The sequence below is a fragment of the Convolutriloba macropyga genome, chromosome 8 (genome assembly GCF_964194025.1).
Source record: "Convolutriloba macropyga chromosome 8, txConMacr16.3, whole genome shotgun sequence".
Lineage (NCBI taxonomy): Eukaryota > Metazoa > Xenacoelomorpha > Acoela > Convolutidae > Convolutriloba > Convolutriloba macropyga.
Window position 1 is genome coordinate 28,882,546 of NC_134475.1, and position 23,453 is coordinate 28,905,998.

General features: G+C 33.6%; 1 protein-coding gene across 1 annotated transcript in view; it reads right to left on the minus strand.

Moving 5' to 3' along the window:
• LOC142344062 (neuronal acetylcholine receptor subunit beta-3-like) overlaps nt 1-23,453 on the minus strand; it is a 51,877-nt gene that overhangs the window by 17,576 nt on the left and 10,848 nt on the right. Inside the window, exons 3-4 of the mRNA XM_075395539.1 lie at nt 22,653-22,777; nt 5,553-5,597 (exon numbers count right to left, since the gene is read on the minus strand). Coding sequence (XP_075251654.1) covers nt 5,553-5,597; nt 22,653-22,777 — 170 coding nt within the window. The remainder of the gene's footprint in view (nt 1-5,552; nt 5,598-22,652; nt 22,778-23,453) is intronic.

Consider the following 23,453-nt stretch of genomic DNA (forward strand, 5'->3'; position numbering starts at 1 on the left):
GACTGTAGTCGCTTAATCTCAGAGACTAGCTTTCGAAACGTGACTGGTGTTTTCCGTGTACCTTATTTGTTCCACGGCAAATTTTTATCGTTTTAATCTGGAGGTTTAGCTGATCTCTCATTCTGTCTTTTAATGAAGTTCAATGCTTGCTTGTAATTATCTCATTTCGATAGATCGTCCTCTCGTCCTTCAAAAACAATATCAAATCCTTTTTAGTAGATTTTACAAAAAATATCTTGTTTACTAAAAATTGAAAACATGGAAAAACCGTTTTGGATCAGTAGGCAGTTAAGTAACTGATATGTAATTGCGGTCAAAGATCTTCAATTTACCTGCTCAAGGGAATAATTTATACACCATAAGTGGAAAATTTCCCAGCAAACAATAAATTGAAGTAATGATTCTCTCATCAATTATTTATGAAGAATTTTTTGTTACAGCAACTTAACATTCTAGAAATTAGGTGGGGACAAAACCTTTCTATAATTTGTGGTTTTCCTATTTGGTTGGTTTTTTTGTTAAAAATGGAGAAAGAACGAGAATTAAGTTCAATATTTTTTAAGCGAAAGCGGGTACTTGTAATTTAAAACTCTTAACATCAACACCACCGGCCTGTTTTGAGCTAATAATTGCTCAACAAGCAAAAACGTTCCTAACAAATGTTTTTCTGTGAGCGAAAAGTTATTCCAAAAAGTATATATCAAGATACATTTTAATAATTTAGCTTCTACATCAGAACGACGCCAATTGTTAACAATTTTTGCAATTTAGTTTTCGCTGTGTGCGGGAGAAAAGTTCTCCCCTAGACAGACTGCGACTGTCATCTGCTAAGATCTTGCAAGAATCTTACAAATATCGGTTATCTGCTAAGATACAAGATTGCAACGGTTATATGCTATGATTCTTACAATATTCTTAGCAGATAAACGTCTCAAAACAATGGGTCAGAAATTAAAATAGTTTGATAGAATTTTGTGTTTTGTACAATTTTCGACAGTTCTCGAAATCGATCTTCATTAGGAAACCTAATTTTGTTAGAGTCTTGCAAGATCTTGCAAGATAACCGTCCCAATTTGACTAGGGTCGCTCATTAAATTCGTTAATTTTGTCGAAAAATTTTATTGTTCCGACCCTCTTGAGGGGGGAGGAACTATATACTCAACTGGGTTTTTTTTTTTGTTCAGTGAATTTTCGCCGCTCGATATATTCATCGTAGAGAGTTGAGACTGGTATCATTAGAAAGCTCGTTCAGCGTAGAATATGGAATTAAAAAGATTTTTTTAATTTTCGTTTTCTACAGGGAGTTATCGAGGCTTAAACTTCTGAGAAAAGAAGAGTGAATTCACGTTGTTTTTATTCACATTTTCCGGAATTTTTGCCTAAATTTTCGTCAATTTTGCTAAAATTTGTTATAATTTTTAAGAATAGTGTCGTTGATTTCATTTTTGAAGACGAACAAGCATTTTTGATTGTTTTGATTTAATTTTTTGGTCAAAAAATCTGGATAAACATTTCAAAATTTAGCCTTTTTCATCAACAACAGCACGAAATAAGCTACTTTAGTCCACTTTGATTAAATTTGCCTACAGTACACCCCCAAACAACACTCATACAATCTTTGTAGACTCAGAGGGGGGCTATTTCTACTTCAGAGTCCGCAGAGAGTGCCTTGTAGTTAAAACTTTGCCGTTTTTTGCTAACTTTACTCGTTGATTATCAAAAATGCAAAATTTATTTTGAGTTTCAACTCAGAAATTATCTATATCTACAACATTTGAAAAATCAATTGTTCTTAACGGACAATAAGTATTAACAGGGGTAGTTTTGGGCCATTCTTGGACTGTTACAATCCAAAAAAAAATCGGGTTGTAATCAGTCGGTCTTTTTTTTTAAAAAAAGACTTTTTTTTAATAATAAAGAACAGAACATATCAAATCAAAGCTCAGGAGTGATAGGTCCAACCAATTCGCTTGCGAAACAGCTCCAGGCTAATTCATTTAGTTTTTTAATTGAAAGTTTATGGTGGTTTTTTTTTAAAAATAATTGACTTTTCAATAAATAATGGCTTAATTAACTTTTCCTCTATTTTTTTCTTAATTTGTTCAACTTCCAGCTTAGTGTCAGCAAAAAAAGACTGCTTCTTCTTTCTACTGAGTTAACATTTATTCTCGGTTGCAGTTTTAAGCCTGAAATTATTGTTTTCTGGCTTTGATACTACAAGATTTTAGATTTTTGTTTGTTTTGATATTTGCCAGTTTTTCATGTTTTCTAATTTTGTCACACTATCACATTATTGACAGTTCTCATGTCACCTTATTAGCATTCAAATTAAAACACAATTGAACATATTAAAATCTTGAAAGATATAAATCATCGTTTTAATGGCCTCGACGCCTCTTTCTTGAAGAAATCAATTGAATTTTTTAATTTTGTCTTAACTGTTATTTATACTTTGTCGTTTCGGTCGTATGAAATTTCCTGTTTAGTGATAGCTTTCATTGGCTTTTCATGGAAGAATAGAAAAACCGATATTCTGATATTAGCAGATAGCTGATGGCTTTTATGACTTTCAAACCCATCGTTTTCCAAAATTAAAAAATAATTTTTTAACTTCGCAATTTTGTTCTTTTTATGTTTCTTTTTGTTACCTAATCTCGTTAGTTGATTACAGGTCAAATATGACATTATGGGTGTCAAGGGAATAAAAGGGATTAGTGTCCAAAAATCTTTTTTTTAAAGATTTTGTTATGACCTTACTGGCTTCGACACCGCTTTTTCACAAAAAAAAATTAAATTAATTTGATTTTTGTCATATTTGACGTTCTTTTTGTAGATGCAAGAAATATTCTGGATAATTACAGGTCTCGAGGGTTTCTTTTTCATGAAAAAACGACGATATTTAAATAGTTCTTTTTGTAATTAATGCCTTTCATGACATTGAATGTAATTTTGTTTCGAAAAAAAAATTAAAAGTATTACATACTTTAGCACTCCGCTTTTTTGTCTACTTGTTACCTAGTCTTACTAATGAATGGCCACGTACTACATTATAACTGTTTGAAGAAGGCGCAATCAAATATATTTTGAGTGCCAAAATTTGGCTTGACGGTTTTGACAGCGTTTTCTGGCAAGTTTCAATTTAAATTTTGTTTGTTCTTTGTTGTTCTTTTTAGCCGCTCTAAAAAATGAATAAGGTCAGGTCCTAATGCCCTTCTATAGAAGCAGTGGTAATCGCAAATTTGTGGTAATATTAATTTATTCCTAATGGTATTTATTACTTTGAAGTTAATTGTTTCAAAAAAAAAAGTTAATTTTTTTTACTTTTCTGTTTTTGTTCTTTTTTGTATAATTATTACCCAACCTTTCTATGGACTGGTCGCATATGTTTTGTGGTGATTTTTAAGTTATTTTTGTTTAGTTTCAGGTTTATCTGACGGTATGTTGACTTTGTTATTAAATTTAGTTTTTAAGAGGGACATAAATTTTTTGATATAATTAATGTTTGTTGTTGTTGTTGTTTGATTTTGCTGTTCGTTTTGACTCGCTCTCTTAATATTGACATATAACAGCAATCTAATGCATCAATTTTTACTCCACTGAGTTATTTGTTTTGGAGGTTATCTTATCGTTCATACGGAATTTTTTGAAAAAGACTTGGGCTTTTTTGGGATTCGCAAAAAATAATTTTTGGGTTTTTCTATCTGTTCCTCATTTGGTCGCCCATCCACAAAATTGTGGATGGGCGGGGTCGGAACCTTATGTGCCATTGCACATTACCGAGCCGCCTTGTTGACTTTATATTGTGACTCTTGTTAATTTCGTGATCAAGTGAGTGGCAACAAAAATTTGAAAACTATTCCCTCAAAATTTATGCTGGATGACAAAGGCGCTGATGAGAAGGAAGCAACGACTCAATGAGAATTGGTATTCTAAAGTTTCTTGCAGAAGAAAAAAATATTTGGAGCACATAAAAATATCTTTTGGGAGATGAAGATAAAGTCTACTAATTAGAAACAATGATTGAAGATAAAACAATGAAGTGATGTGAGTCATATGAGAAAAAATATATGATAAAATCAATGCAAACGTCAAAAGTTCTTCTTTCTGTGTTTTTTAAATATTTTTGTAATGCAAGAGATTGTCTATTTTTTTTACCCTTGTTGAAACCATTTTTAACCAATGACAACACGCAGGTGGTTAGAAATATCCAAAAACACTGTGTGGTCATCCTTCAAGTGAAATAGTCGGTTATGAGTCGCCAACAAGTACTGGGATTATGTGATTCAATTTACTTTCTTTTTCATAAGACCAAAAACCCAAAAGAATATTTTTGGGCCCAATCGACCAGCAACAACTATATCCTGAAAAAAAGAAAAAGAAATGTTTTATATGTCCGAAAAAAATATAAAGTGAAAACATCTCATTTTACTGTTGGTTGTCTTTACTGCATTGCAGCTGAATTAGTGTCTATACAATCTATATTTTATCATATCGCTGTATCATATGACATAGAGTTTGTTGTATATGTCTTATCAATTAATCGATGACAAGTGAGCAAGACTATCGGAGATACGTTTTGTGCCATTTATTCATTTGAATAGTTCGGCATCAAAGTTTATTACTTTGCTTGTTTTCGGAACTCAAGAGTAAAACTAATTAATTTACCTTTAGGTTAATAGAAAAAAACCCAAAACATTATTTGAAGCAACAACTTGTAACTTAGTTGCGTTTCAGAGGAAGTAAAACTCATTCAAATAGTGTTTTTTTGCTTTTAAGTTCTATATATTTTACGGAGTGCAACAATGTCTGGAGTTGATTCAAATGAGAGATTTTCATTTAAATAAAACCGAAGATACAGGACAAAGAGATCCGGAAGACAATTGACTACTAGACTCAAGTCTGCCATTGAAGCTGATTATTTCTGATTATTTCATGCGCAATTCTTAGGTTTGGTTTAAAAAATACCAATGTAAAGACACTTACATTTTTTGATACAAATTTCTACAAGTTTTTTTTTTTGGTAATAAGAGTTACCTGTTAAAAGTGTCAGCTACTGTTTTTCGAAAACATTTAATTGAAAATAGAAGATTTAAATGCCCAAAATTGTGGAAAATGGTTACGTTAACTTTTTCATCGTAAGAGTTATCACTTTTTTATCACTGTTGCTACCGTTGGCGCATCAAATTTTGATCGCGGACAACAGTTAGGTATTGATAAAATATGCGATGAGGTATTGGCAATGTTGTCCACTAAAGTCCTGTAAAATTTACCATTTGAAAATTGATGTTGCTGAAAGCGTCCAAACCCCCGTTCATTTAATTCACCGGATTACGGTAGAAATTGTCCGCTAACTGTCGTTTTTCGCGTTATTTTATTCTGTTGTTATTGTTACTTGACTATATCAGAGCAATATAAGTTTTTTGGACATGTCGTTCTGCAACTTTTACCACTAAAAACAGGCAGCATATTTTGCAAAACTTACAAATCTAACGCCATTGAGATTATTAATCGCAGGAATGTCTCTGATAATAATGAAATGAAATGAAACTAACCAGTTCCTGGGAATAGATGGCAGTAAGGGACTGTCGCACCACGTTCTGAAACAAACAAATAAACAAATAAACAAACGCAACTAAACAACCATTACTATTTTTGCAAAATCGTCACTTAATTATCAACTTTAGTATGTAAAAATTGAGAAAAACTCTACCGTCAATTTATCTCAACCAACACGAATATTTTAGCGTTCGTTCTGGTTTGCAACATGTCACCAATCAATTGGTTCTTTTTTGTTGTTTCTTATTGAAACAAACCTACAAGAATTTGAAAAGCATTTGGTTGATTATTTATGAAACAAGAAGGCGTTCAAAACGAGATTATGAAACCAATCCGATAGTGTTTTTAAAAAAGTTAAGCTGCAACGCCACACTCAGTGTTTTTTTCTGAAAATCTGAATATACGTATGAAGATTGTTGATCTTTTTGGTTTCAAAGGAGCGATAAATAGAAATTTGTCGAACCAACATATTTTTTTTTGAAAAAAGCGGCCGCTCTGATCAGAGAAAACGCCGATTTCAAAGATTTTAACAACTTTGTGATAAGCAGATTTCACTGTTTGGATAGAAATGTCATTTAAATATGACTGAACTTTGACTGCCACATATATGGAATCAAGGTTTTGTTAAGAAATGTGTTATAGTAGGAAAACTACAGTGGCCGAAACTGATAGAAGAAGAACCGCACCAAAACTGTAGTTGCGAACGCACAAATTTGTGAGAACAATTTTTTTGTTTGGCATTATTAATCATTTTGAGTTCTGAAACACTTTCAATCACATTTAGTCGCCAATTAACAAAGGTTTAGGTTATTTTAATTTGAAATTAAAAAAATCGTATAACAAAATATTTCGCATTGAAAATTCGGCATTTTTCTTATATGCAAAAATTCATACACATGATAAAAAGTACTGCACTTGTGGGCATTATTAGTAAAGCAACATGTGAAGCAGACAAAATTAAAATAGCTTGAAAAATTCAAAATACGTTTGGGAGCTTTTTTTGTAAAATATGATAGTAGGCTGAAGAGAGCACTTGTGATAAAATTATTCTTAATTCCAGTACAGTTTTTCAGATCACCTAATACAAAATGTCACGATGTTATGTATTTTTATTTCTAATTCTATTTCTGTCAATTGATATTTCATGCTAGAAAACATTTTAGTTTTTTTCTATAAAGCGCATTCAACTCCTGCTGAAAACATTAACGTTATCTGAGAAATAATGCGTAGAGATTGAGATAAACCAAACAAATATCGAACTAAGATAAAAGCAAAAAATCTTGAAGAATATTGCGCGCAGACGCCAGGTTCAAAAAGATCATTTTGCTTCAAATTGCACTCTTTTAAGATTACCCACTGATTTGCGAATTCGTTATAGCAGATCAATTTTCCTTTGCGAGAAAAAGTTATTGATATTAAAAGTATACGGTTGTTTTCCAATGAAACAAAATTTTTTGTGAACAATCCAATATGTGAAATATTAATTTTTCAGAATCTTTTGTAAGCAAAATGGTCAATTGTCGAAAATCTTAGGAGACAGTACATAATTATTAACTTTGATAAGTTTATTAGTGAAGTTTGACGAGTTCAACAAAAGTGCAGTAACGTTGTAAACATACACAAATTGATTGTTATTGAAAAACGTAGTTTTCTTGTAATTGGAGGAAGACGCGTTTGGAGAACAACGGCCATATAAACAAAAACAGACAAAACTGAAAAAGACACACCTACTGTTCTGGTATGTTTTCTTTTGTTTATCGTTTCAGATGATTGCGTTGAGATATTTCTAATTAACTTGAGTTAAGGGGAAGACTCAGCTGAAATTTGCATAATCGAAACCCCCAAAAGCGAAATTATGGGCACTCTGATCAATTAAAATTTTAAAAAAATCAATCTATCGTTCTGGATGGGATCCATTATAAAACCTTAAATAAAATTGAAACTCCTCTAAGTGGGGCAATACCAAGATGGTGGAAACCAAGTTTGGTTTGAATTCTTTTTTATTATTGTTATTACTATTATTAATATTATTAATAGTTTATAGTTTTCAGAATAACTCTTTTTCACACTAGTTTAAATTTTGATGTCTAATTTTGTTGAGTGCGAAAAATAAGAAATTGAACACTGAACCCCAATTTTTGAAGCATACATTGCAATGGTTACAATATCTTGAATTAAGAAACGAACAAGAGGTTTTGTGCAAATTAGACAGGAAGAATATGGATCCACAGTTCTGACAGGAGATATCAATGTAAGCGATTAGAATTTTTTAAAAATCCAGTGGGACGACACTGGGGATGAAACTTTTTCTCTTTTCTCATTTTTCCTCTTACGTTTATCATCTCATTTATGTGAACGTCCATTCTGTTATTTGACAAAGAAAGGTCAATCACAAGTTCAACTTCTTTTATCACAATTTGTACCAGAAACAGAATTCAATCAGTTATTGTAAATATTTTGACAGCTCTCATTAACGAGATCTTCGATCAATTTAATAAAAAAGAAACAACTGTTTAATAACAATAAATTTAACCAAAATTGGTTTTACCTAGCTAGGTAGTGCCTTACGCGGCGAAAGTTTAGATTTCATTTTTTATAAAAATCAGTTATTTTTTGTTTGTTTCTGTATTCTATCTGGGCTCGGGGTTGGGGTGGGGAGGTGGAGGGGGTATCGGAGATCGGAGGACTCATGGCAAGGGGTGCTGTTCGCCTTTGTTATGCACCTTGGCGTATTTTTTAGTTTTATTAGCTTTGAAGCACGCCAATTGTTCGGACCTGCCGCACGTGACCAAAATTTCAGCATAAATGGTTTCTGCGCGAATAAACCAAGCTGGAGAAGATAACTGCGCTAAAAACGAGCTTTAAAAAACGGACGATCCAAATCTATACACTTATACGATTCAACTGAGCCTTTTATAATCCTAGACCATTAAATCTAAGGTTTAACTGTTGCAAAGACGCCATAACGGTTCGTAAATCTAACTGTCCTTGAAAAATGTCTCTCATTCAGGGCAACTTTGTTTTTAAAAAGATTACCCTTTATTGCCAAACAGGAACTGTTCGCAAAACTCGTCAGATTTAGTGGCGAGATAAATGAACTTCAAATCGACATAGTAATCCCACTCAACTTGTTAATTCAATTTGACTTAACTTCAAAAATCACATGAAAGCTCTTAGCCTTTTCGATAGATTAGAAAATTCTAGTCAATTTGGGTTCCATGAAAATTACTGTTTCGAGTGAATATTTTTATTTTATGTAAAATGACAAGGAAATGTAAAATATTTCCGTAATATGACGTGACAATATTATTGAATGATTACGAAAGATTGTTCTCAGGTGGAAATTTTTTGCCGCTAGCTTTCATAATTCCATTTTTGCAAACCGCAATCATATTTTGTTCCAAATTTGGTAAAAGCTGTGTTAGTTGGTAGGTCTTGTATTGCCTTGTACGTGACAACTGAAAAACAATTTCCAAGTTGACCTCAAGAAGCGATCTTGCAAGAGAGTCGTGCGTACAGGAAGATATCATGATCTCTATTTCCTTTTCCCAAATTCTTTTTTTGCGCTCCTAATCTTCCATATATGCTAATGGGGAAGGGGTAGGGAACTGTTAGGGTAGTAAAAACGGGAGGGCAGACACAAACTAGCAAACACGCAAACAAACAAACATGCACGCGCGCACGCACGCACGTAAACACACACACACAATTATACAGACACTTACACACATATATACACACATACATACACAAACGCACACATACACACACAAATTTGAGCGTATAGTGTATTAACAGTTCTCCATCTTTCTACGTCAAAAGCTTTGCGTAGAGCACCATGGTTTTAGGAAAAATTGTTCAACCATCACTCAATTGATTCGCTACTGCAACAGGTTGTATGAGTTACTTGAGACAAAGAAAACGCCCATGACAGTCTATCTCGACATAGCAAAAGCCTTTGATACTATCAATTTTAATATCATGCTTCTGGAATTATGCCAAATGGAATTTATTAGTGCTTTCTTGAAATTTCTCTGCGTCATATTTGACTGATCGACAGCCAAGAATTTTAATAGCTAGGGGAAAATCGAACTTTTGACCAATCACCAGCGGTGGGCCTCAAGGGTCAATTCTTACAGTGTTTCCTTTTTCCGTTCATATAAATGACCTACCTGAAATAATTGTCAATGAGAGCTATTTATACGCCGATGACACAAAAACCATCAGCACTGTGAACAATAAAATGTAGCGGGAGAGAATATTGAAAATGCAAACTTTTGTAGCTAGGAGAATTGGTTAAACTTCAATTTCGATTAGCTTAAAACTATGCAATTTTCCTTGCGAAAAATCAAAACATGCAAAAATTGCTTCTTCCCACAAATGGAACCATCTCACATGAGAGACACTTCAAAGATCGAGGCATATTTTTTTCAGAAGATTCATCAAGGGAGTATCACTTAATTATTGTTTTACTAAAAGGTAGTGAAAAGATTGCGTATCTAAAGAGATCAATTCCAAGTGATACAGAAATGTTATTTAAGTGCAATCTAGTCGAAAGTTACATTTATCTTTCTTGTTTTATGGATCAAATATTTGGTATGCTGGTAAAACTATTGTCAAGCAAATGGAAATTCTTCACAGAAAAAGTTTGAAAAGTATACAATCAAGCAGTCATTTTACTGATAAAGAGTACATAGTTGCTTTCGATCAGTCAATTTACTTCCAATCGCATATCAAACTGTCTTCATGGAACTCGTGGTTTCAAGCAAATAATTGACATGTAGATTTTTGGTTCACGTAGAGCAATTTTGGCTAATGAGAAATGGACATCTCAAAACACGATCTAACGTGAAAAGTTTTTATGATAAGACGAATGTAATATTGCCAGAGCTTTCGATGTAATTTGTTCTACCGAGTTACAAAATACAACAATTCGATGAAACTGGCGCGTGATTTTCCTAATTAGAATCCATTTTCTTCTTAAGTCCTCCCAATATCAGGAGAGAAAAATTCTATTTATTTAGCTAAGAACAAATTTAAGTACAAATCATACCTATATGGATGGAGACTATTTGAGAGGAATGAAATTCAAGCCCCGTTAGGGACCTACTAAGCTGGGTGAAACCAAGTTTGTTGAAATTCAGTATTATTATTTTTTGTTATTGTTATTATTATTATTATTATTATTATTATTATTGTTATTAATATTTTTAATATTATGATTAGTTTTATTATTATTATTATCATTATTATTATTTTTTTTATTATTAGTATTATTTTTATTATTATTTTTATTATTATTATTATTATTATTATTATTATTATTATTATTACTATTATTATCATTATTAGTATTATTACCATTTTTGTGGTGGACGAGCCCACCGAGAGTATGCAACCAACTATCCTACGTATTAATATAAACACTGATAAACTATATTACATATATATATATATATATATATATATATATATATATTCCACATGGAATAAACTCTCCCTGCTTTAGGTTAGACTTATACTTTCATCAATAGGTGAAAACGTTGTTGTAGGTTTGAGTGACAGCTTTGTGCACAACATTTGATCAGTGCCAACTGGTACTACTTCTTAGTCGCGACGTGCGAAAAAGCAATTGCGCAATTCTGCCTTAAGCGAAGCTGAAATAGGTTGCTAATTCAAGTTTATTACTTGCTCTTTTCGTGATCCCAGTTATAGCATACATTATGGCGCAGTCAACGATGGCTCGCTCTCCACTTGGAGTACACTTTTTCTGGGACAAAGGTCACCAACCAGAATTACACTGGGACAAATGGTTATCCACAGTCAAATTAGCTATAATGGTTAAAGACAAAATTCAAGTAGAAAAAATGTTACAACCAAAACCGAAAAGCGAGGATTCGGATTATCAAACACAACCACTTTACGAACCTGCACTATCAGAAAAAACAACTGCCGAAAAATGGCAACGCAAACAACGCAACCTAAAGCGAATAACCGATTGGCAGAACGCAAGCAAGGAAAATGAAAAAAAGGACCACAGGTAGATAATATCCTCTGGGACGAGACAGACAATAAGGTCAAAGCCTTATCTACCTATAACTAGGAGCACAACCAACAAGCATTTTCACCAGAGATTCGCACATACAGACCTACAAAAATGCACAACAGATGCACTAGTCGCACAAATAAATGAAGCATTCACACAAACAAGAAGCGAAACATTCGACAGATTGCAGTTCTTCAGATGCCAACAAAAAGAAGGAAAGTCACTCGAAATATTTCACTCGCGTATAAAAAACACGGGGCAATATGCAATTGGGAGCACCTAGAGGAAAGCCTCGTCAAAAGCATATTCATACAAGGAATGAGCAATCAGCAAATCCAAATGGATCTACTATCAGAAGACAGGACACCAAGTGAAACACTATATTATGCATTAGCAAGAGAAAGAGGCCAAGCCAATCAACGAAAAATGAACATCTCACACTCATCTATCAACACAAACAACCCATGGTTTGAAAAAGTACAATATATGAAACGACAAAACAGAGGCCCAATGCTACCCACTCCGCAGACAGGACAAATACAAAACTGCCGAAGATGCGGTAACAAATTTCTTGCATGACACCGAAACATATATCCTACCAAAAATGAAGCATGTCGAATACGTAAAAAGATAGGCCACTTTCCAAAACTGTGCACATCGGAAATGCCACCGCGCCCCTCATATATACCACAACAAAGACGTCAACAAAACAACACAGGAACACAACCACAACAGAGGTACATCCAACTGGCACCAAGACAAACACAACAAAAGATTAGAAACATAAACGAAGAAACAGAGGCGGACGACCAAACAAAAGCAGAAGAGACAATCGACCCGGAATCAACATGCTACATAAGAGAGATGATGGAGGATTGGCAAAACATAAACTTCATCCAATCAATAATCTTTACAAATGAGAAGGTGTCAGACATAAACAAAATAAGAAGAGGAGAGTTCTAGATGAAAACCCGAACAAACAACCAACAAATACATTGGCTAGCAGATACAGGAAGCCCACGAAGCTTTATGAACACCGAAACAGCATGAAAAATAGTAGTAAACAAGAAAACAATTATCAACAGCCCAACAAATCAATAGGAGAATTCAGATGTTTCAACAACAATAAAATAGACATAACAGGAGTAATACAAGTGGATATCACATCCGGATCATCCAGCGCAAAAAACTGCACAATACTATTGGTAGACAACAACACCATCAACATAATGGGGAGAGACGTAATGGACCAACTGGGATTACGCTTAATGATGACAACGTCAATTACCAAATATTGGAAAAATTTATTCAATATATCAAATCTACACCAAAGAAAATCCAAATGGATATTCACCAAAAAAACCACACTTATGTACAAGATTAGGCAGATCAAAATACCACGTAGCAAAATCGACGTTTAAAAAAGCATTCCAACCTACACAACGCAAAGGCAGAAGAATTTCACTACATTTAACAGAAAAAGTGGTAAAAAGAACTCAAAAAATTATCGAAAAGCTCAGACGAACACTTCATAAGCCCGGTAGTCATTATAGCAAAATCAGATCAGTCGAATAAAATGGCAATAGCTTCTAAAATCCTAAACGATGCAATTCACAAAAGAATATCAACTGCAAAGCATAGATCACCTAACGGATAAAATTGCTCTGAAAACATCAGAACTAACAACAAAAGAAGGAAAATTATACTTCAGCAAAATAGATCTAAAATACGCATACAGCCAGATACCACTTCATCTGGATACACATAAACACTGCAACTGTAACATATTAGGGGGAAACGCCACAGGTACATAAAAATTCCTCAACGGATTCTACTGACTGACAGACCTTCCAGCAACATTCTAAAAAATGATGGACACAACACTGGACAGATTCAACTCGACGAACGCGTTCTTAGATGACAAAATCATAAACCGAAAGGAACTCTAGAAGATCATGAAAATGAAGTAGATAAAACTTTACACAGGCTAAACGAGGAAAACCTCGGAATAAGCCTACACAAAAACCAATTCGGGCTGAATGAGTTCACATGGTTAGGATACAAAATAAATTCAGAGGGAATAAAACCCACTAAACAAAAAACGGACGCAATAACCCAACTGGAAAACCCCAAGACACTAAAACAACAAAGATAATTTATGGGTGGCATTCATCACCTAATAAAATTCATTCCAAACCTAGCAACACTATCAGCACCAATCAGACACCTCTTATCAGCTACAACATCTAAGAAAAAATTGGAATGGAACGACCAACACACAGTCGCATTTAATAAAATAAAACAAGCTATACAGAAAATTGTCGAACAAAAACATTTTAATATCAATAATGAAACACAAGTAAAATGCGATGCGAGCAAAGAAGGACTAGGCGCATGCCTAGAACAGAAACAAAATAATAATTGGCACCCTATCGCATACGCAAGTAGATTTTTAAATAAAAAAGAACAAAGATACAGCATAAAGGAACTCGAACTATTAGCAGTAGTTTGGTCACTAGAACATTTCAAATATTACTTATTTGGTTCTCATTTTACACTTCAAACGCGTCACCAAGCTCTATTGTCAGCTCTATAAAACAATAGAGGGAAAAACATATCAAAGCCGACTAACACGCTGGATCGACAGGCTATTACCATTCAACTTTAAAGTCGAACATATCGCCGGGAAAAATATGAGATTCGCAGACTACTTAAGCCGTCATTGAAACTCTACACCAACTGGTGACAAATGAACGAGAATCGTGTAATAAGCACATTAACAGCAGTAAAGTACACATTACATACTAAACACAGAGAATTAACCAATCACAAAGCACGCTATACAGACGCACTTAATGACGTCAAAAATTGTTCCGATTGGAGTGAGCAAGAACAAAGCGCATTTTGCCATTCACACGCTACCAAACAGTCGCTCTCTAATTCGCATAGAAATAAACTATTAAAACATTTATCTCAGCCTAAACTGTATGAAGTTAATCAGAATTTCGAAGCCAACATGAACAACGTATCTAACACAAAAGTACATATAACAACACGAGAAAGACCACAAATAGATACGATCTCCATCACAATTACAAGAATACACAGAGCCCTAAACAAAACAAAAATGAAGTTACCAACTGGAGATCCAACAAATAACACATATCGCAACACAAACGGATGACATCAACAACATAGGACAAGGACTCAACCCATTACTAAGTAAACAACAATACAAACCAATCATGGACAGAGATTACGACAGCTCACTGGACTACCTAAAGAACCTTTACAAGGTTTTCAATGAAGACTTTATAGCTGAAGCCACAAAATTAAACCCCCAAAGCCGAAGTTTATAACAAATCATAGAAGACAAAGTCTGGACACACTAAAACACTTCAGCCGTTACTGGCATTCACTGAAGAGGGAACTAGGCACAACAACATCAGGTTGCATCATGTACGATGGAAAATTATTCATACCAACACAATTGCGCAAACTCATCAGGAATTCCATACATCGCAAACACCCGGGACAATCAGAAACGATGCATTTAGCAAATCTGATCTGGTTTCCGCGCATCCATAGAGAAATCGTAAGACTTACACAAAACTGCCAACCATGCATCAAAATAGGTAAGAACTTCAAGCCAATAATCCCCACACGCAAAATTTCACAATTTCCACCACTACAGGAACCAAACGAAGAAGTCCAATTGGACTTCGCAGGCCCAATCATGGACGAACACCACAAAGATTCATACATACTAGCATCAGTAGATAGATACTCTAGGTACCCACACGCTAAAGTATACCATAACTTTGATGCGGAAATCGCAATTGAATATCTTAATCAATACATAAAATTTCACGGAATACCTAGAAATTTAAGATGCGATCAAGGACAAGCATTTAAATCAAGACAATTCGGAATATTATGCAAAGACAATAAAATAAAACTATGACCAGCTCCAGCTGGAAATCACAGGGCAACAGGAATTATAGAACGCCTAATCCAAACAATAAAAAGACGTCTATCAGTACTAAATAAAATACCAAATGGTCACAAATAACACTCGCAGACAAGGTAGCAGAAATAATACAAGAAATAAAACTGTTCCCAAACACAACAACTAAAATAGCACCATACACGGCATACTTTGGCAGAAAAATCAATGAACAACTTTCCAATATCGCAACAAAAGGAGCACAAAATAATTTGACGTATCGAGACATCAAAAATTTCTATTTAGACAAAAAGAGAGGACCGAAACAACCGATGTTGAATGCCGAATCAATTTGGAACATCGAGACAGATTCAGAACCCGAGTTAGACATCCAATGCAATGAGGAACCACCTGACGAAGACTCGGCGTCCGACAATGCTACCCTCCAAAATGTCAAGAAAAAGGCTACAAAACGTAAGAATGTATCACCCATAAAAATAACAACTGATAAATTAATGATAACATTTGGGGATAAAACAACAACAAATCACTAACACAACAAACAAGTTGCACGAAAAACACTTGCACGTAGAACAAATGAACCCCGGGGCACACTTAAACCATTATGGAATATAATACCAGACGGTACAATCACAAACTACTCCAAACAACAATCACATTAGACACACACAATCGTAAGAACACCGTAATCAGAAAAAACGACCTAGCTATCGTTAATGAATCAAAATCAAGACTAATGCATTTTGTAGCATGTAAAATAGTACAGTAATTCAACTGAAACCAAGAAAAAATAAAAGAATTTTTGTTAACAGAAAAGAAGACTAACAAGCAGGCCCAAAACAAACAAGCACCAGCCGACTGTAACCTCGAACCATCTTCAGAAATGGATCAACCCGGACCAAGTCCAAGAACACAACGGCTCCAGCCGGCCAAAAACCCACGACCACAGAAAAAGGCGCAACAAACCAAAAGGAAAGGGACAGACCCAACACAACGCACAACAAAGACAAGCAAAGAATTCGAGCATTGCTCGAAGGAGGCGGCGCTGGCACAATCCAAATTAGAAAAGGCAAAACAGAGACAAAAAGAAAGACTGATTGCACCACGCATCCAACTGGATATAACTAAGCTTCGCAACAACGAATCGGTGGAAGTGAACAAACTCGCTTCAGACTCCTCCCAAGGAAGTCCACTAACCATTTTCACCTCCAACGACCCGAACATATTATGGTCCCCGTCAGCAAACAGACAAAGCAACAGCCCAACAAGGACCAACAAAAAGATATACAAAATAATACAAAGGATCACAAACTCGTCCACGAAACGCCCAGCAGAGCCCGAAACAGAACAACTGATAATCATAATACCAGCATCCTCATCAACACCAACTGGCAACAACATCGCCAACGCACCACATCAAGTCAACACAGAAAAAACACACTCACCAGAAGAAGGACAAGGCACAGACATAGTACAAGACAGTATACACACAGAAGAAGGACAATGGGAAGACAATTCAGTAACAAGTTCAATATTATCGCTAAACACGACGGATATCGAAGCACTGGACAACCTTTATGATTAATCGAAAATTAAAAGAGGAGGGGGAAGTGTGGTGGACGAGTCCACCGAGAGTACGCAACCAAATCTCCTACGTTTTAATATAAACACTGATAAACTCTATTACATTTTTTTAAATATTTATATATATATATATATATATATATATATATATTCCACATGGAATAAACTCTCATTGCTTTATGTTAGGTTTATACCTTCACCATTAGGTGATAACGTTGTTTTAAGTTTGAGTGACAGCTTTGTGCACAACATTTGATCAGTTGCACCTGGTTCTACGTTTTAAGCGCGAAGTGCGAAAAAGCAAAAGCGCAGTTCTGCCTTAAGCGAAGTTGAGATAAGTCGCTAATTCAAGTTTATTATTTGCTCTTTTCGTGATCCCAGTTATAGCATACAAGAATTATTATTATCATTATTATTATTTTTATTATTATTATTATTATTATTTTTATTATTATTATTACTATTATTATTATTATTATTATTATTATTATTATTATTATTATTATTATTATTATTATTATTATTATTATTATTATTTTTATTATCATTATCAATATACACATATATACACAAACACGCACACGCATATACACATAAATACACATTCAAACACACACAAACATACACATAAAAACACACTCACACACAAAAACACAGATACACATACACACATGCACACAAACTTAGACATACCTACACACAAACACACATACACACATAAACACGCACACAAAAAAAACACACACTTACATATATACAGACAACTACATACAGATACACATACAGATACACTACTACACATACACAAATACACACAAATATTTAAACATACACGTACATACATAAAAACACACAAATACTTGCACATTCACACAAACACCCATACGCACACAAAAACACATATATAAAATCATTTTCAAGTAATTCCAATAATTTTAATTGCATGTTTTTGATCGAATAGACTGACAGAAAGCTCGTCAAATGAGCAAATAACCTAAATTTAATTAATTTTAACCATAAACCATATCAAATGAGGTGAATTGAATTTCATTGTTAATTATTTTAGCTTTTCTAAGCGAAATTGTAAACGAATATTAACCGATTTTTACATCAATAATATGATACACAAGGCCATTAAAAAGAACGTAGAAAAAACTGGCCTTGTAAAGTCCCCAGTTGTTAGTTTGCATGTTATGATGATTGAAGGTAAAATTATTTTGACGGCATTTTCTGGTTTAGAACATCAAATGCAAGCTTGGATCCTTCCATAAATTGGATAAACGATGTCATCTTTTTTCACTGTTTGACAACAAAATTTTAACCAGTTTTGATAAACTTGAATAAGGTTTGTTCAGAGTTCCTTCAGCTTGGCTGCCGTTTTGGCTGCAACACATTTTTTGATCAACATTAGAGAAATTTTCATGCTTTTATCTACGTGCTTTTTGTGGAGCTGGGCTATGTTTACAAGCGAATCTTGGCTTCTTTCATAGTATTTGAAATATTTGCCGTGAAAAGTACTGACAATGACATATAAATTTTTTCAATTTCTTTTCAGATCATGAAAATTTATTTGTTCTTACTCCGAAAACCTAAAAATAGAGTCTAGAAAATATTGCAATTAAGCTGGTAGCGAGAATGTAACGTATTCGCCTGCGATTTGTCTAATTCCAATGAAATCATTTTTCAAGTTGTTTTTATTCCACTGACGGGGTGATTTGTGCAATAAGTCTCTGTCAAGAAGTAAAAAAGTGGTGATGATTCGAAATATAGTACAATGTTTAAATTAGTCTGGTACGCATTAAAATTGACGCTCACGACGGGACTGACTTGAGCTGCACAGCTTCAAATCTGGTCAATATTATAGAATCGTCTGAAAAACATCCTCTAAGCAGCTTTATGATTATCCAACACTACATTTCGCAGACTTTTTAATCTACTATTATCTTCCTATATTCAGGGTAATTAGATCTGCCATGAAATTCAAGTGCCCTCCTTTTTCAGGGTCTCTTTCTTTCCTGGTTTGCTCCCAGAAGTTGTTCCGACCTGGGGATCTTTATCCGGTTGCTACTTAAAGCTCCGCCCTGTGCTTCAAAATGTTAAGTCATTCATTAAGGTAAAGTTGAGTGCAAAGTATTATGAAAAGAAAAACAAAGTATGAACAACAAACGCCTTTTTCAACTTTTCATTGGCCTTATTTTGTAAATTGTAAGTACAAGAGAGTTCGTTGGAATAAAAATATTGGAGGCAAAATAGATCCGTTAAAAATTACTTTTAAAATTTAGTGTTTATAGTAGCTAAAATTGAGCCGAATCAAATATTTAAAGAATTTTGCAAAATGATATCAATTACAGAAAGTTAATTCAGGCAAATTACAAGTTGAGAAGCATTGAAAAAAGGATTTCAAATTTATGATTTTTAAATATGACAGAACATTTTCATATGACACTTTTCATATGAAGCAGACTCTCTGAAAATTTAGAATCTGTCATTGAATGAAAAAAATGAGGCATCGAATTTTCATAATGCCAGAAGTTTTGCATGAGTTTCAATGCTAAAAATAAAAACCATTGAAATCATCCGACACTTACTGATTTTAACAAAGATCTGAGACGGAGGAATAACTCTTGCATTATCTTCAAAAGCCGGAGAAAATAAAAGATTACGCGAAAACATTGTAATAGATCTCTTTTGAAAGGCTATGCATTTAAATTTTCTTTATGTTTGAACAATGAGATACTGAAATGCAGGCGATCGAATGTAAACTAATTTAGGATTAAAAACAATAGGAGAACTCAGTTTATAAACTTGCGAGAGAGAAGAAGCTTTAATAAACACAATGAAAAGCGAGAATGGATCATTTGAAAAGTAAAAATGGAAAACTCGATAAAAATTGACGCTATGGTGTAATATAGCACGAATGACTTTGCAACTTAAAAGTCACTTAGTAGTCTAAAAGGGTATAAATCTTCTGCTTCTCCTTACGCTCAATAAATTCTGTAATTTCAGAGTTTTAGAAACTCATATGGACTGATATCTGAAAACTTTATTTTTCACATTAACCTCTATTCTTCTTTTAATTATCCTATGCAGAAACTCAACCACCTGTAAAAATTTAAAAAAAAAACAAAAATTTAGAAAGATTAAGGAGGACGATTGACGCAGGACGAGTTTTGACAAGTAAGAATTTGAAACTGTTTAATCTCAAAAAAAATATGGAGAAAAAGATGAGTCAATTTTAGGAGACTCAAACGAGAAGAGAAAATTAAAAACTTTCACACTTACTTTCTACAAAGTAAACATAACAATTACATTCTGGATTCGTTGATATCTTGGAATATCAAAGATCATGCAATTTTAGGGCGTATGAGGTGGTGTCATTTGTGAAAATGCAAAAACTTAATTATCTTGAGATCAATCAAAAAGCTCTTTTTACCACTCAAAACCATTATTTAAATATTATTTTTTTGACAAAAAAAAACAGCTGAAAATTGATTAAATTTCATTTTTTAATTAGTTGGCTGCAATTTTTTATAAATCTGGTCATTTTTTTTCTCTGTGTTTGTTAATATGTTTTAAATTTCTAAGCTCTAAGATTTATTTTTATTTCTCTTCTATGTTCTAAGTCTGGAATGCTGTTGTTGGCTGATGGAAAAAGCGCCTGCCAGCATTGGAGTGCTTAACAGTTGAATCATTCATGAAGTCAATCATCGTTAATGACAAAACATTTGTGATCCAAATCACATATTGTCCAGTTTGCTAAGCTAGCAAAAACATTGAACCTACTGGACCTATGAACTGTGTGAATCTAATCTTACGATATCTTCTTAAACTAATTTAATTTTTAAATTTTTTCTTTTGTTGTATTGCTTGCTTAGCAGTTTTGCATTTTAAACACTTCTTTTGAAATTTTTTAAAATTACTTTTTTAGATTGAAATTTACTCCTTTTTCTGTTTTTAGAACTCAAAAACATCTTTCCAGTTCTTCTTTGTCCTTAATGTTAAATTTTAACACTCGCAAAAATTTCAATTTGTTCAATCATATTTGAAGGTTTCTCGCTGTGCCTAAATAATCAAGTCACGTTAAAACAAGCAACTTTTCATCCTTTTTGTTTTTAGAAAAAGAATAATATTGTTTTCATCTCCAAAAATTTTACTGTATTAGAAAAGTTGAAATGTCTTGACAACAATTTTTAGCTGGTTGATTCAGTCCATAAATTGCTTTTTAAACTTACAAATTAACTTGTTGTTATAGTTGTCTAGGCTTTCAAAGACTTTTGGTTGCTTCGTATTTTTTAGATTTCCAATAAGCTGCTTTGATTTCGTTTTGTTTCAAAAGAACTTTTTGATTCCTGATAAAACTAGTGGAATTTTAAATGTTTGGAGTTTGCTTGTGTGAGCAAATGTGTCTGAAATTTCGTTTCTCTCAAATCGTTTAAATTTTTTCGCTACATTACGAGCCTTAAACTTGTCAGTATTGCCGTTCTGGGTCATTTTCAGTTTTGTACACCCACAAGAGTGCAACAATGTGTTGTCCTTCGTTGTTTGGAGCCAATTCCTATGTTTTAAATTGATTTGAACTTTCGTACTCTGTTTTGATTGCTTCCATCCATTGTCTTTTTGTGCCGAATTATAACCGTGCTCAAAAGCTTGAGGCTCAATGAAAATTTTTGTAAATTTGTTTTGTACGACAGGGGATTAGAAAATACCAAATAATTCCGGATCTGCTCAAGCCGAATCACCTCGCTTAATTCTTTATCTTGTGCTGCTTCCTTTCTCAATCTTTTCATTTCATCGTGCTTTGACCAATATTGTATGGCTCTTTGTCACCTGAAGGAATTGCTATTTCACCTAGTTTATCTATCGTCTGCAGTTGTTAGGGTGGTTTTACTTTTTTTCTGCTGCAATTTTTTGTCAGGAACTGGAATTGTTGAAGACTTTTGTTTAATGTTTTTTGAGATTGATCTTTGATACTCTGAGATTGAACCTAATTTTGTTTTTTGTTGCTTTTGGTCCAATGCTTGGACTCAATTCGTCTTGTTCAATTTTTGTACAACTTCAATTTTCTGTATGTTTTTTACTTTCACGAACAATCTTTTTGTCAGTTGTTTCAATTCTCTCTTACTTTATCTCAGTCCACTTATAAAAAGTTGTGTTCTATGTATTTGTTTTCATTGAACATGATGTTTGTGGAATTAAAAAATATGCCGAGTTTTTATGTTTTGCTACAAATAAGTTGTTGTAGTATCAGAGTTTTCAATGAACAGACACTTTAATTTTGCGTTAAAGTTTTTTTTAATGGCATCACGATTTTTTGAATGGGCAGCACAACCAAGTATTTTTATATGACTGCATCTTGGTTTTCTACCAAAATTTTTTTTGTAGACTGACTCTGTGTTGTCTTTGACTATTACATTTCAAGCATCGTTTCGGAAGTTTTGCAGACCTACTGCAGGAAAAGGAAATCACATTAGTTTGGTAGTTTGGTTAGATTATTCTTACCAAATCCATAATCTGGTTGATTGACAATCTGACCTTGACCTCTACGACAGTTGATTTGTTCACAACAGGGCGCTCCGTGACAGCATACCCGTCGAATATGTGCTCTATCACGTCTCGTTCGGAACCTAAAAATCGACAGTCAGTAGATCAGTAAATAATGTAGTGAAAACTGAATTCGCTGTTAATGAATGAACTTATATGCAGGCTGCTGAAGAATGGCTTCATGTTTTTTTTGAAGAAAAAGATTATTTTTAAAGATAAGCATGTCGCATGATGTTCAATGATTCATGCAAAAAAGACATTACTTTATCAACAAATAAACAGTAATATCATTGTGGATTTCTTTGAAAGTTTCAACCCACCTCTCCCCACCTCCCTTTTCTGGTGGACACGGAACGTTTACACTCAGCGCTATCAGCAAGTTTTCGTAATTTAGCGATGGGTATAATCCAATTAACCAAAAATCTTTTCCGTTTGTGCCCCCCCCCCCCCCCCCCAGCTTAGTCGGTGGATATTATTTGACACTTGAAAACAGGCCAACCTTGGCCTAAAAGTGTTCTCCTGGAGTATTAAATGCATAAATGAATTTCGATATTAACTTCTAAATGTAAAAGAGCAAGTTTCTTTTTTTTTCTAATCAATACTCTGGAAACAATTTATTATTATTATTATTATTTGCATCCCCCAGACGCACGTGCCATATTTTTACATAATTATTTACTACGGAAAAGATCCCATTAATTACCAATAATCATGTTTATTCTTCTTCATCCAAAAACTTGTTTATTTACTGGCCACTAA